The 14,188-nt window shown below is 37.2% G+C and overlaps 1 protein-coding gene across 3 annotated transcripts in view; it reads left to right on the top strand.

Annotated features, from left to right (window-relative positions):
• Nucleotides 1–1,826: 1,826 nt before the first annotated feature.
• The window catches only part of LOC117963859 (solute carrier organic anion transporter family member 3A1-like), a 49,031-nt gene continuing 36,669 nt past the window's right edge, over nt 1,827–14,188 (top strand). The window contains exons 1-3 of one of the 3 annotated variants that reach the window (XM_058992837.1): nt 1,827–2,063; nt 2,404–2,644; nt 4,030–4,483. In XM_058992837.1, coding sequence (XP_058848820.1) covers nt 2,519–2,644; nt 4,030–4,483 — 580 coding nt within the window. In that variant the 5' untranslated portion in view covers nt 1,827–2,063; nt 2,404–2,518. Of the gene's footprint in view, nt 2,068–2,399; nt 2,645–4,029; nt 4,484–14,188 lie in introns of all 3 variants that reach the window. The other 2 variants (XM_058992826.1, XM_058992831.1) reach the window with 2 other exon arrangements.

Here is a 14,188-nt window from a genome sequence, read left to right as displayed (position 1 = left end):
AGGCCCCACTATGCTGGTGACCAAATTGATGAAAGGCACTGATGCAATTAATTCTGAGGTCTAACTATATGAAACAAATTCAAATTGATACATGTTGATAAAAAATTGTTCCTTAGTATTCAGCATGGAAAAAAAGAAAGAAGCTCAGGGGTATCGGGTATTTTAGGATTGTTGTTTTTTTTAATTTAGTATTCAGAATTTAGTCCAGTGATATAGGCCTCCTTAAATGTGATAATTTTTTTAAAAACATGCATTAAAAGATATGCATTAAAAGTTATAATTATCACAAAGTAAAGAAATGAATGGTTACCATACAATCAATATATTATGTTTGCAGTCATGTATCATCATGGTTTAATAAACAATATCAGTAAAGACAGCTGGTACTATACACTACTTAACCATGTCAATATATGCAATGAAAACAATTACACATTATCACAATTTGTTAATCAGGCACAATGGGATTAATGCACTAGCCTAAACCCATGGTGGTCTGGGTTGGAATTCATTTTACAGCTTCCCAATAGTCCACATCACAATGCTACCGCACAAGTTGGCACAATTGGCTTGGGCACAGTCTAAATAGGATTGGATGGGCATGGAGCCCAAACTGTAACGCTTGTGTTATCTGTGATCTGTATACATTAGTTCAGCACCCATTTGGCAAACGTATTCAGTTTTTATTTAATTTTTTTTTTTTGAAGATTATGACTTTTGTTGATAGACTTTATAACTGTACAGTAAAGTAGACTGCAGGGCTCTTACACCAGCATGACCAGTTGAAAATAAGAGATTGCCAACCAGTTCTCACCAATGATCATTGCTGAAAATTCCACTTCTGAAATCTTTTTTTTCCGTTAAAATAATACTTGTGTATGTACAGTACACACATTTTAGTAAAAGACCAGAGTTACAATTGTCAATTCTCTCTTGAACCAGTATCATATTGCTCCATTATAAATTATTAACATATTAACATAGCCCCAGTGGATAGGGTTACAAGGGTTATGTTTCCACAACATAGTATAGGCCTACTGTATGTAAATTGCAGAATGTATAGTATGAGTAACACTTTATTTTCTAGACTGTTATTTATTTTTCTCCTAAGTTTTTTTTAAATTTTTTTTATCCTTTTTGTGTACCTGGAGTATGTATTGCAATGTATATGGTCATGTCCTATACATTGCAGATTCCTACAGATGTCAGGACTGCCCAGTCCCTGACCACATTCCGGCGCCTCCTTAAGACTCACCTCTTCAAACAGCACCTGTAGAACTCCTCTGTTTGTATCCTGGGACACTATCACCCTTCATGTAAATGTGCTTTATTTTGCTCTTATCTGCCCCCTATTTTACTGCATTTAATCCTGTACTTCAGAATACTGTAATCTGCCAAGTGTTTAACCTGTAGTACTTTGTATTTAATCATATCCTGATGTAACTATCACTATTTAATCATATCCTGATGTAACTATCACTATTATCTGCTGTATTATTGAATTGTGGTTTGTCACACTTGTACTTTGCTTGAACAAAAGTTATTGTATTTCTTGCTCTTATTGTATTACTTATATTGTAACACTTAATGTATTTGCTTACGATTGTAAGTCGCCCTGGATAAGGGCGTCTGCTAAGAAATAAATAATAATAATAATAATAATAATAATCATAATAATAATAATAATAATAATAATAATAATAATGTCTTCATTGTTGAATTTCAATATTTTCTGTAACCACAAGATGGCGTATCATCTAACTATGAAGCACATACTACTATAGTTTACCCCTTTTACATCAGAGCACTGCACTTTGCTGGCAGCGTGGAGACACACGCAGGCAGCCGCCTCACATAGGCTTCAATTTCAGGAACAGCGGGTGACAGTTTGTTTTTCATTGTGGCATTCTGTAGAGATTCTGGAACCAGACTCTAGATTTGTCTGTACAGTGAATGAAATTGTAAAGAACTGGACTATGTAAAAAACATGAGCAAATACGAAAGCAGTTGCAACTTGACAGAAGTACACACTTGGCGAAGTCACTCCGTCAGAAAAACGCAAGGTTGGTACGTCGTTTTTTCCCCTTAACTTTACCAACACCATGCCGATAACTATGTTGTCATGTAGTATGTTTTATTACTGAAATTTTAGTTATTTGTAGCATGTGTTAATCAAACTGGGTTGAATTACCATTAGCCAACAATAATGTAACCAGTACTTATTTGTTGCCACCCTTTATAACAATTTAATTAATTATTGAAAACAACATACCATCTCTTTTGCACCCTGCGGCACTGTATTTTAAATCTGTATTCCAGGTTCTGCATATCATGAAAGTATGAAGCGTTTCTAAAGTTGTCTTTTGGTCGCTCTCCATCTTTTGTTTCTGTCTTTCAAGTCAGGTGCAAGATATACAGCCCGAGGTTCGGTTCTGTGGCAATATTACAATGAAAGGCTGGAGTCCTTTGCTATAGGAGCAGTGGCAGAGATCATCCACAAGGTTACAGGGTTTCAGAGATGGCTAACAATCCACAAGATACTCGGACAAAGAAGCCAAGCAGATCATGCTTTGGGGATATCAGAGCATTTGTTGCCACTCTTTGCTTGATTCTCAGTGCTAACAGCATTGGCAATGCTTACCTGGTAAGTGAAACCATACTCCCTATTACAGATACAAAGCCAAAATTATACTACAGATACACATCAGGGATATAAACAGGGGATGCATAGCTTTGAATTTTGATTGTGTGAACACAAACATATTTTTAAGTGAAATATTGTTCTAGGATTAATCTTGGGGGAGTTTATGATGTTATAAGCTTGGGCCACGTTGTGTGGATAGATATACTGTATACTGTACTTTTACCAATATTGCATTGCAATTTAAAATACGCAATTTAATATAACGTTTTACAATTTAGTATATAGTCATTTAGAAATGTAACATGAAGTGCATTTGGCTCGATCACCTTTGTAAGCCATTAATGCGATAGATATTGATAATTAGCAGAAATGTGCCTAAGATCACACAGATCTTTTAAACTCTACTGATTGTATCATATTCAGCAGTTTCAGTACTGAGGTCAGCTCCATGTAGGAAAAGTAATATATTAATTAAGAAAACTGTTCAGTAACCACGGCATGCTTTTCAATCAACAACACTACAATGTTATTTCATTATCAAACTATATACTGGTCAGGTCACAGTTAAGTTAGATGGGACTTAATCAGTCATTAGTGTAGGATAAATAATGTTTATCTCCATTAATGAATCGATTATCTTGTGATGGTATCTGTCACTTCCTTCATATTTCTTTATAAAGAAGGATCACGAGGGACTTTTGTTAAGTTATGTGGCCCTATGTGAACACTGTGGAGATCCCTCTGCTAAGTTAGTTATTGCTGACTGCACTGCTGCATTGTTACACTTCGTTTTAACGCATTGCCCTGATTCTGAAAGACTGAGCCACTTGCATCCTTCAGTCTTCTTCTAGGCAAACGCATCAGGTAGAACCTTTGTGTGACAGAAGAATACCTTTACATTACTGATTGTATTATTTTTATACTATAGGCTATATAAAAAGTGTGCACTGAAGGCTACTGTTAGGGTGTTAATCAGGACTTTACTCGGATAATGTCTCCTACTGTATACATTCTTCCAGTGTTTTTCTTTTTAATTGTTTAATGGGTATATCTATACATTACACTACCCTCTAACAGTGGGAAAGTGTTCGGGCACAGTGTACGTGTCAGACTTGTTTATGGCAGTATTGGGACAGTATTGTGCCTATGCTTGCCAGCGCTTAGTGTCATGTCTACTTGTACCCATTACACATATAAAACAAAAGAACAAACATAGATGAAGATGCGGAAGAGCCGAGTGTGCCACAGTGTTTGCCAGTTGTGTGCAGTTGACACAGAACTGTCTTATTTTATTTTGGTGCAAACTCTTGAAGATCTTGTCATTGTGCAGCTGTATTCTTTCTTCATCAGGATTCTTATTGGGTTTTTTTTATGTCTTTCGACAGATCAGCATGTTAAGTACCCTTGAAAAGAGATTTAGTCTGAGGACAACAGAACTCGGTTTAATTGCAAGTGGATTTGAAATTGGCAACCTTTTGGTGATCCTTTTAGTAAGCTATTTCGGAGGGAAAGGGCACAGACCCAGGCTTATTGGCTGTGGTGGAATTATAATGGCATTGGGTTCACTTCTTTGTGCATTACCTGAATTTGTGAGTCATCAGTACGACTACCAGAAAGTGAAAATATCAACCTCAAGGGACACTTGTTCTACTGGCAAGCCATCGATGGAGAAAGAAGATGAAATGGAGAGTTGTATGGAAACACAGTCTTCAAACATGATGTACGTGCTGCTTGTAATAGCTCAGGTTTTAATAGGAGTTGGAGCATCATCAGTTCAACCATTAGGTGTCTCCTACATGGATGATCATGTGAAGAAAAAGGATTCTTCTCTTTACTTGGGTAGGTAGTACTGAAGTTTGCTTCACTTATAACTCAGGGAGTGTCAGTCAGTCTTAAAGCAGAACTGAACTTAATTAGTATTATTTAAATGAACAGAAGCCAGACGTTTGATCAATCATGCCCCAGCTAAATAAAGTATTCCTCCCCTGCATGAACCAGACTCAGGTGAGATGTTTGTTCATGTAAAAATGTAATTGTAGCATACAGCTCGACAGACAGGTTCTGCCATATCTACCCAGATTCGGATAATGTCTATTACTTGTGCTAAAGAATGTCCTAACCCAAGTTTCATCACAATTTTAAAAATGGTTAACAGTGTATGTAACACTCTAAAGTGTGGCATCTGCTCATGCATAAGAACTGTGCCACCACAATAACCCTGTTCTGAACCGGGTATAAAAAGTAGGTAAATGTTTCAACTATTGCTTTCATTAGTGTTTTAAATGTCTTATGTTTCGAACTCTAAACACTCACTGAATTGTTTGCTGTGCTAAATATATATTGGTCTATCTCAGCCAATTGGAAATTCAGGGTCTGAACATGAATTTTTAGGGCTGCAGAATTACTGCTGATCTAAAAGAGCAAGGTTCCGTTGGTGGAGCAATACAGTGCCCTGGGGTGACCATCGTCTTCCCCTTAGGGGTGAGGGAGCAGATGTTGTGGCAGTAAATGTACAAAGCTTCTGCCTCTGCACTGTCAAAAACTTACACCTCAAAGTATCAAAGTACTGACTTCATATTTGCTTCTTACAGTACCCTACATAAGCACTGCATGCAAAATTTGATACAATCAGCGCCGCTTTATCAGGATGCCTTGGGAGAATGAAAAATATCCAGAATAAGCGGCTGTGCCAATTAAACGAGAGGCAGTTGAGACAACCTTAGTCACACTTTTTAGTTTCTTAATGAAAAGAAAAAGAATGAAATCACCTCACATTATGATTAAATGTTAAATACATCATTTAAATTCAAGTCAATGTTTTTTTATTCCTAAACAAAATTAATCGCTGTTTTTTATTTTTACATTAAATGAAAAATAATGAAATCACATCTATCACAGGGCGAGGCACCTGCAATGTTGACACGCCAACTTTCTTTACAACAGCAGCCTGAGAAACCACAGGGGACTCCAGCTCCTTCAAGAGTTCAACGTGGTTTACACAATTTACACAAGTCACAGTGTAATCACGTACTCATTGCACTGTGCTACGTGACCTGCCTTGCTCTGAAAAGCGATCTCCATTCATCATTTGAAAATACTGTATCCTAATTAAACGAAGCGACATCCCAATTAAACAACATAAATAGCATTGGGAAGAACCACCTCCCAGCGTTGTATCCCACTTAAGCAGAAATCTAGACCTCTAACATAACATGTTTTTCTCTGTTTAACATTGTATTTATATTTGGTACACAGCTGTAGTCTCTCAATCATCGTTCCCTTTCAGGTGTTGTCCAATAAAAATTATCTGTTTCACTGCCACGTTGGTTTAATCTCTATTGGGGAAGGTTTGTTTTTGTTCACAAAGAAACACATTTCTACTTTTGTGTTTTGTTTTTAATAGAAAAATGCTGCTAGTGATTAATTGTGACTTACTGTTAGCAATGTTCTTTCACATGGCTGGTTAATAACACTATAAAAATATTTAAATTATTCAGCAGTGTGAAAAAGAAATAAAACATTTCTGTTGTAGCGTACTGAAGGTTTATTACCAATGAAAGGAGTAGGCTACGTCTCAATAGGGCATACTACATGATTGAAGTTATCACATATTTAGTAATTTATGCTTTAGTCGACTAATAATGCAATACTGGGACACCCCACTTCTTTACATCTTATTGGTTACATTACAACACAATACCCAAGTTGACATATATTACTCTGATGCTATTAAAGTATTATTCACTTTCAGATGTCAACATTGTACAGAAGGATACCGTGAGATTACTAATTTAGTAATATGTGGAGAAAAAATATTTGTACTAAATTGCAGTTTGTTAGCAGTGTTGAATGACAACTGTAGGCATTTCAGCTTTTTACCATAAACCCTGCAGCTGTGGGCTCTCAGGAAAAGTAAAAAAAAAATGTCTGTTTTTGAATTAGTATTTAAAGAGATAATTAACTTCTTAACGTTTGCCGTGGTAAAAGCATTGCAAAGGGTAGTAAAGCTTCCTCAAAGCATGGCAAAGTGCAGACCAGCATGATAAAGTACAGCAAGGTATGAGCATGAGAAAATTGTGATATTATAAGTTATAAAGGCATCAGGCATCTCTTTTGTAGGTTAAACTTACATTTTAACTTCGATCTTAATCACAGTGATCTTTTTTTCATGGTTCCGATAGCGTTCATTTCGTGGCAGGGATAAACACAGACATGGCTCCATCCTGAAGTGCATTTAGGGTAGAGGAATGTGGAATCAGTTTTTGTTATATTTTGATGTCTTTAGGTGTAATGCCAACTTCATTTCTGCTACATTCAATTTCCCCAAAAGCTTCACACAATACACAGTAGGATGTGTGCACAGAACTTTACATTGTACATAAAAAAAACATTACTATATATATTCTAGATGTGCACCATGCATGCTAAAAAAACACATCTTTAGAGAACCAATCAAATCTGCAGTGCAAAACAATGACAACAATTACTGACATACATCAACCTGTCATAGCTGTAATTATACAATCAGTAACATGATCACCATGACCTACATCCACTCTGCACACATGTAAAATAGAAGTCTGACATACAGTACAGACTGGTGAACCTCAAATACATTCCTGGCATTTGTGACGTTAATTCTGCAATACTTGACAATAAAATTGGGGTGCCTTTACTGCAATGTACATGTTAAAATATGAGTTTGACATTCCGACAGACAAACTGTTGCCTTGATAGTCTCAGTAACGTCTGCTAAAGAAGGTCTTCATCAAGTTTTCATCAGAATTGGGTTAAGCGGTTCTCCAGCTTTCTGTCTGTACGGGAGCTTGCAGGCTGTTAAAAAAAAAAAAAAAAAGTACTGAAGCATAATATTTCAATTATTTTATTTGTCAAATGTCTTCTGGACTTTTACTACCTGCTACCTTCAGCAGAGGGTGGAAGCTAATCCCAAAGTTAAAAATGCTAGCGACAAAATGGTTTATGACTATAAGGGATGCTGCAGCTCTTGTGCTAAGACAATGCAAATAATAAGAACCGTGTTTTGGAAGGGAAGATTATCTGATCAGATTAAACACATAGGACTAAATGTCCATTTTTACATAGTCCAGGCCTGGCTTGACGTTGGTTCTAGGAGAAGGATATGTTTCTCACAAGTGGTCACAGCAATTTACTATCTTTTTTACAAAATACAATCTGTTCTGCAATGTATATTATGACTACTGTAATTTTGCAATACTTACTACAGAATACAGCAGATTTAGGTCTTTGTGACCTAGTTTTTTATGTTACTGATATGATTGGTCTAATTCGACCTATGACGGGTTGGTGTATGACACTGACAAACCTGTTTATATCATCATTAATCAGTACATGTCAATGCAGTAGATGTAGGAGGCAAATTGATTACACTGCTGTCAAAAGCAGTGCATTTGTATAGGTATCATGAGTGGGACGGGAAGCATTGTAAGGAGCAGGCCATTAACAAAGGTTATGAGCCTCCCAGCTAAAGGATGGCATTCAGAGTTAATTAGGCTTGAAAGAGTTCTGCTGTGTGCTGTTAGTGTTTTCATGCTTAAAACCTATGGAGAAGTCTTATCACAGTTAGCATTGTAACAGATGGCACATAAGCAATATGGGAAGAAAGAGACAGGTGGTATTGGAGATGGAAGAGGAATGGCACCGGATGGAGAGAGATAGATGCATACCATTAAGGTTGCCTAAAGCTGTTTTTGATAAATGGCTATAATCTCTATAGAGTATTGGCATTTCTTCAGTAAACTTTAATATGACAACACCATTGTTTTCTTATATTAACATTAATAGAAGAATATGCTTTATAATTGATTTACAAACAGGTAATTCTAACCCTTCAGGGTTGCTATGAGAATGCTATTCAGGGTTGCTATGAGAATGCTCATTTTTGCAAGAAGAGTGTGGATTCTCTATGAGGAATCTAGGCAGATAAATGAATGGATTGCTGAGTGCACAGAACTCTGGCTATTGCAATATCTTCAGTGAAAATGCAATCATTTTAAAACCTATTTCTTTCTGTGAGCCCATCTGCCATGGCAAGAGGGTATCACAGCAAATATATCATTTCTTATTAAATGTTTTTGTTCTTTCAAGACATATAGAAGGTTAAATATCTATCTATCTATCTATCTATATATATATATATATATATATATATATATATATATATATATATATATATATTAGCTCAAAGAGCCAGCTGCCCTTTATATTATATATATATATATATATATATATATATATATATATATATATATATATATATATATATACAGTGCCTTGCAAAAGTATTCAGACCCCTGACCAATTCTCTCATATTACTGAATTACAAATGGTACATTGCAATTTCGTTCTGTTTGATATTTTATTTTAAAACACTGAAACTCAAAATCAATTATTATAAGGTGACATTGGTTTTATGTTGGGAAATATTTTTAAGAAAAATAAAAAACTGAAATATCTTGCTTGCATAAGTATTCAACCCCCACACATTAATATTTGTTAGAGCCGCCTTTCGCTGCAATAACAGCTTTAAGTCTTTTGGGGTAAGTATGTACCAGCTTTGCACACAGTGTCGGAGTGATTTTGGCCCATTCTTCTTGGCAAATTTGCTCCAGGTTGTTCAGGTTGGTTGGACGACGCTTGTGGACCGCAATTTTCAAATAGTGCCACAGATTCTCAATGGGATTGAGATCAGGACTTTGACTGGGCCACTGTAGGACATTCACCTTTTTGTTCTTGAGCCACTCCAATGTTGCTTTGGCCTTGTGCTTGGGATCATTGCCCTGCTGAAAGGTGAATTTCCTCCCAAGCTTCAGTTTTTTAGCAGACTGAAGCAGGTTCTCTTGCAGTATTTCCCTGTATTTTGCTCCATCCATTCTTCCTTCAATTTTAACAAGATGCCCAGTCCCTGCTGATGAGAAGCATCCCCACAGCACAATGCTGCCACCACCATACTTCACTGTAGGGATGGTGTGTCTTGAGGCATGGGCAGTGTTAGGTTTGCACCACACATAGCGCTTTGAGTTTTGGCCAAAAAGCTCTATCTTGGTCTTATCTGACCACAAAACCTTTTCCCACATCGCAGCTGGGTCACTCTCATGCTTTCTGGCAAACTCCAGACGTGCTTTCAGATGGTACTTTTTGAGTAACGGCTTCTTTCTCGCCACCCTCCCATACAGGCCAGTGTTATGCAGAGCTCTTGATATGGTTGACTGGTGCACCATTACTCCACTCACAGCCACTGAACTCTGTTGCTCCTTCAAAGTGATTGTTGGCCTCTCTGTGGCTTCTCTCACAAGTCTCCTTGTTTGAGTGCTGAGTTTTGAGGGACGGCCTTTTCTTGGCAGTGCCTGGGTGGTGTGATGCAGCTTCCACTTCCTGATTATTGATCCAACTGTGCTCACTGGGATATCCAAACACTATTATTTTATATACCCTTTTGTACCCTTTCCCTTATGCATTTGTATTACTTTATCTCTAACTTCTGTAGAATGCTCTTTGGTCTTCATTTTCCTTCAGATTCACAGACTGACCAATGATCCTTCTACAGTGGGGTTTTTTTCCAGAAAATGTGACAGCAATTTTAATGGTTCACAGGTGGAGGTCAATGGTAAGGTAATTGTGTCCTCGTTAGGGCAATTTCTTTCATCGGTGTAAACTGGGAGCTTCCACAGCACAGGGGTTGAATACTTATGCAAGCAAGATATTTCAGTTTTTTATTTTTCTTAAAAATATTTCCCAACATAAAACCAGTGTCACCTTACAATAATTGATTTTGAGTTTCAGTGTTTTAAAATAAAATATTAAACAGAACGAAATTTCAATGTACCATTTGTAATTCAGTAATATGAGAGAATTGGTCAGGGGTCTGAATACTTTTGCAAGGCACTGTATATATATATATATATATATATATATATATATATATATATATATATATATATATATATATATATATATATATGTGTGTGTGTGTGTATGTATATATGTGTGTTTTTTAATGACAATCCTGAAAAGACTGGGCTCTGCTCCTTGGCTCCCCTATGAATTTTATTTTGTATCTAGTTTGTGACTTCACCCTTTTGTTGTGATATGAAATCTTGAATCTAGAGAAATCCAAATTATAGAACCCTATAATCGATGTGTTTTAGCTTAAAATAAATCATACAGTACCAATGTGAGATATTGTATTATAACTATTATTAATTTCTTAGCAGACACCCTTATCCAGCGCAACTTACAATTGTTACATCACATTATTATTATTTTTTTTACATAGTTACCCATTTATACAGTTGGGTTTTACTGGAGCAATCTAGGTAAAGCACTACTCCACACTTCTGCCCAAATTTATAACTGTATACATCTGGGGAGCTCTGTGTTATCGCTGGCAGAGTATGAATGCCCTTGGTGATGAGGGTATAAAGAAAGTACCCTTTTGTGCAGTCAAGTTCAGATTCAGACTTAGGACACTGGATTCTACTTGTTTGTGGTCAAACTGGATACAGGACCAAAACCAGAAGTGGCTTAAAACACATTTGTAGCACTAATTTAGACTCATGTACTGTGTATAGGTGTCTAGATAGAGATCTATAATGTAGTAATATTGGCATAGATGTGTTATGAATCAACATCTTCAGTGGTGTCATAACTAAAGCATGACTGAAAATGAACTAAGGATTGATTGTGAAATGCTTTGTTTAGTCCTATAATGCCATAATGGTAGATACACTATACACCTTTGGTTGGCTATTTTTTTTTTATTATTCATAATGAGTTTCCCTGATTTTATAAAACATGTTCATTACAAGTGTCACATGCTCTGACTAGCTCAAGGTTACCTACTTTTTCACATTATTAAAAACTGATTGCCTGAGATATTGAAGCTAGTCTTGGGAACCACATGTTCGGTAATCTATAAACTGTGCATGGTCATTTGTTATGAGATGCTGTTTGCATCACCTAGAATTTTAGAATTTAAAACCAGGCCGGGATCAATTGAAAATAGTCTTTTTTTTTTTACGACAGCAAACGAGGAGCATATTAGCATGCAAAAAAAGTCGGCTTGTGAATATGATTTGTATATCAGTTAAATACTTACTTATGGATCACAGAATAGAGTTTCATAAGAAACACACTTGAAACTTTATAATCTAGAAAAAAAAAATCATGTTATATTTGTATCTGAATTACATTTGTAATATTTCAGAAAGCTGTGTGGACTGTGCAAAAAATGCTGCCTGCCCTATTATAAGAGTTCCAGACAATGATTAAAAAATGTGTTGCATGCTGTGCAAAAAATGTGTTACATGCAGGCTATAAGTCCATCATTTCTCTTTAGAGACCGTGTGGAAGGGTGGTGGGCAATTCACTGACACAAGGAGACAGTACTTTATTTGTAACGCCGCTCAGGCGTACTGATTTATTTGATGCAGTAGATGGCGCTGTTGTCCGTGATCTGGATACTGACAACAGTAACCAGAATCACGGCGTTTACCAATACAGGTACAGGCACAACAAGTGCTCGCAAATAATAATGAAAACCAAAGGCGAAAGAAAAAGGGAAAATAAAACACAGTAATAAAACTACAAACAAAAAGTTCTGCTTACGCAGTGCCCCCACTGCCGCTAAGCCGGTCAGAACGGGCCTCCGTCCTACGCTCAATTACCCTCTATACACTGGGATGGCCGGAGTTCCCCGTACAACTAAGCACGTCCCCTCGGGTACGTGGTGATTTCTGTTATTTTTTTTCTCGTTAAATTATTTTAAGGCCGGCTGTTTTTCTCAGCCAGTTTTGCCTCGTTTTATTTTAAAACTGACGTCTTTCGTCAGTGTCACTGGGTATTCCCCAAACACGGCCACCCGAGCGCCCAACCAAACCAGATCTTATGGGCCGAGCAGTCTCCCAAGGCCCGCCCCTCAGCCACTCAGAGAGAGGGAAAGCACACACACCCTCTTCCCCACCTCTCCGTGTCATCGCCATGACCGACAGGCAGATCCCACGAGACTGCTGCCCTCTACCTGCAGTAATACGGATGTGCCAGACAGTCAGTCCAGATCTCCCCTGTTACAGACTGTTATTCATTTGTAGGTGTAGTGCCACTCAAGGGTTTTTTACAGTAGTTTTCATATTTATAATGCATGTCATTGACATTCATCCCCTGCCACGACTCTAAATTAAAAAATACTGCTGTCAGTAACATGACCTTAATCAACTAAAAATCCAGAAAAATCCACGTCAGAGCTCTGACGTGGATTTTTCTGGATTTTTAGTTGATTAAGGTCATGTTACTGACAGCAGTATTTTTTAATTTAGAGTCGTGGCAGGGGATGAATGTCAATGACATGCATTATAAATATGAAAACTACTGTAAAAAACCCTTGAGTGGCACTACACCTACAAATGAATAACAGTCTGTAACAGGGGAGATCTGGACTGACTGTCTGGCACATCCGTATTACTGCAGGTAGAGGGCAGCAGTCTCGTGGGATCTGCCTGTCGGTCATGTAATAATATTGCAGTAGTAAAAAAATATAGCCAGCATTGCCATTTTCTTTGTAACCATGGTTAAGCATGACATACTATAGAGTATAAGTATACAGGTGTCAATTTTTGAAACTTTTGTTCTAGTGCAGTAGAATATATATATATATATTCTATATATATATTCTACACACACACACACACAGTGGTTTGCAGACGTATTCACCCCCCTGCAAAAGTCAGTACTTGGTAGAAGTACCTTTTGCAGCAATTAATGCTATGAGTCTTTTTGGATAGGTCTCTACTAGCTTTGCACAGTAGGATGGTGACATTTTTGCCCATTCTTCACGGGAAAATTGCTCCAGTTCTGATAAGTTTGTTGGGGATCGTCGATGGACTGCAATGTTCAAGTCTCGCCATAAATTTTCAATTGGATTCAAGTCAGGACTTTGACTGGGCCACTAAAGAACATTAATTCTCTTCTTGTTCAACCACTCTAGTGTGGCTTTGGTTTTGTGCTGCCACCACCATGCTTGACAGTTGGGATGGTGTTGACTGGGTGATGTGCAGTGTTGGGCTTGCGCCAGACATAACGCTTGGAATTTAGACTGAAAGTTCACAAAACCTTTTTCCAAATGTCTGCAGTATCATCTACATGCTTTTTCGCAAACTCCATACCTGCTTTAAGATGAGGCTTTTTGAGTAATGACTTCTTTCTTTCCACCCGTCCATACAGGCCAGCTTTGTGTAGGGACCGGCTTATTGTTGATGTGTGAACACTGACTCCCATCTCAGACACAGAACTTTGCAGATCTCTCAAAGTCATTGTTGGCTTCAGAACCAGTTTTCTGCTTAGTTTGGGAGGGCGACCTGATCTTGGTAGTGTCTGGGTAGTATGATGCAATTGTTACAAGATATCACATTATTTTTACATACGATTACCCATTTATATAGTTGGGTTTTTACTGGAGCAATCTAAGTAAAAAGTACCTTGCTCAAGGGTACAGCAGCAGTGTCCAACTCC

This window comes from Acipenser ruthenus, chromosome 2 (assembly GCF_902713425.1).
Source record: "Acipenser ruthenus chromosome 2, fAciRut3.2 maternal haplotype, whole genome shotgun sequence".
In the NCBI taxonomy this organism is placed as follows: Eukaryota; Metazoa; Chordata; class Actinopteri; order Acipenseriformes; family Acipenseridae; genus Acipenser; species Acipenser ruthenus.
The sequence above is the reverse complement of the archived record's forward strand: the minus strand, read 5'-3'. Positions and strand labels throughout refer to the sequence as shown.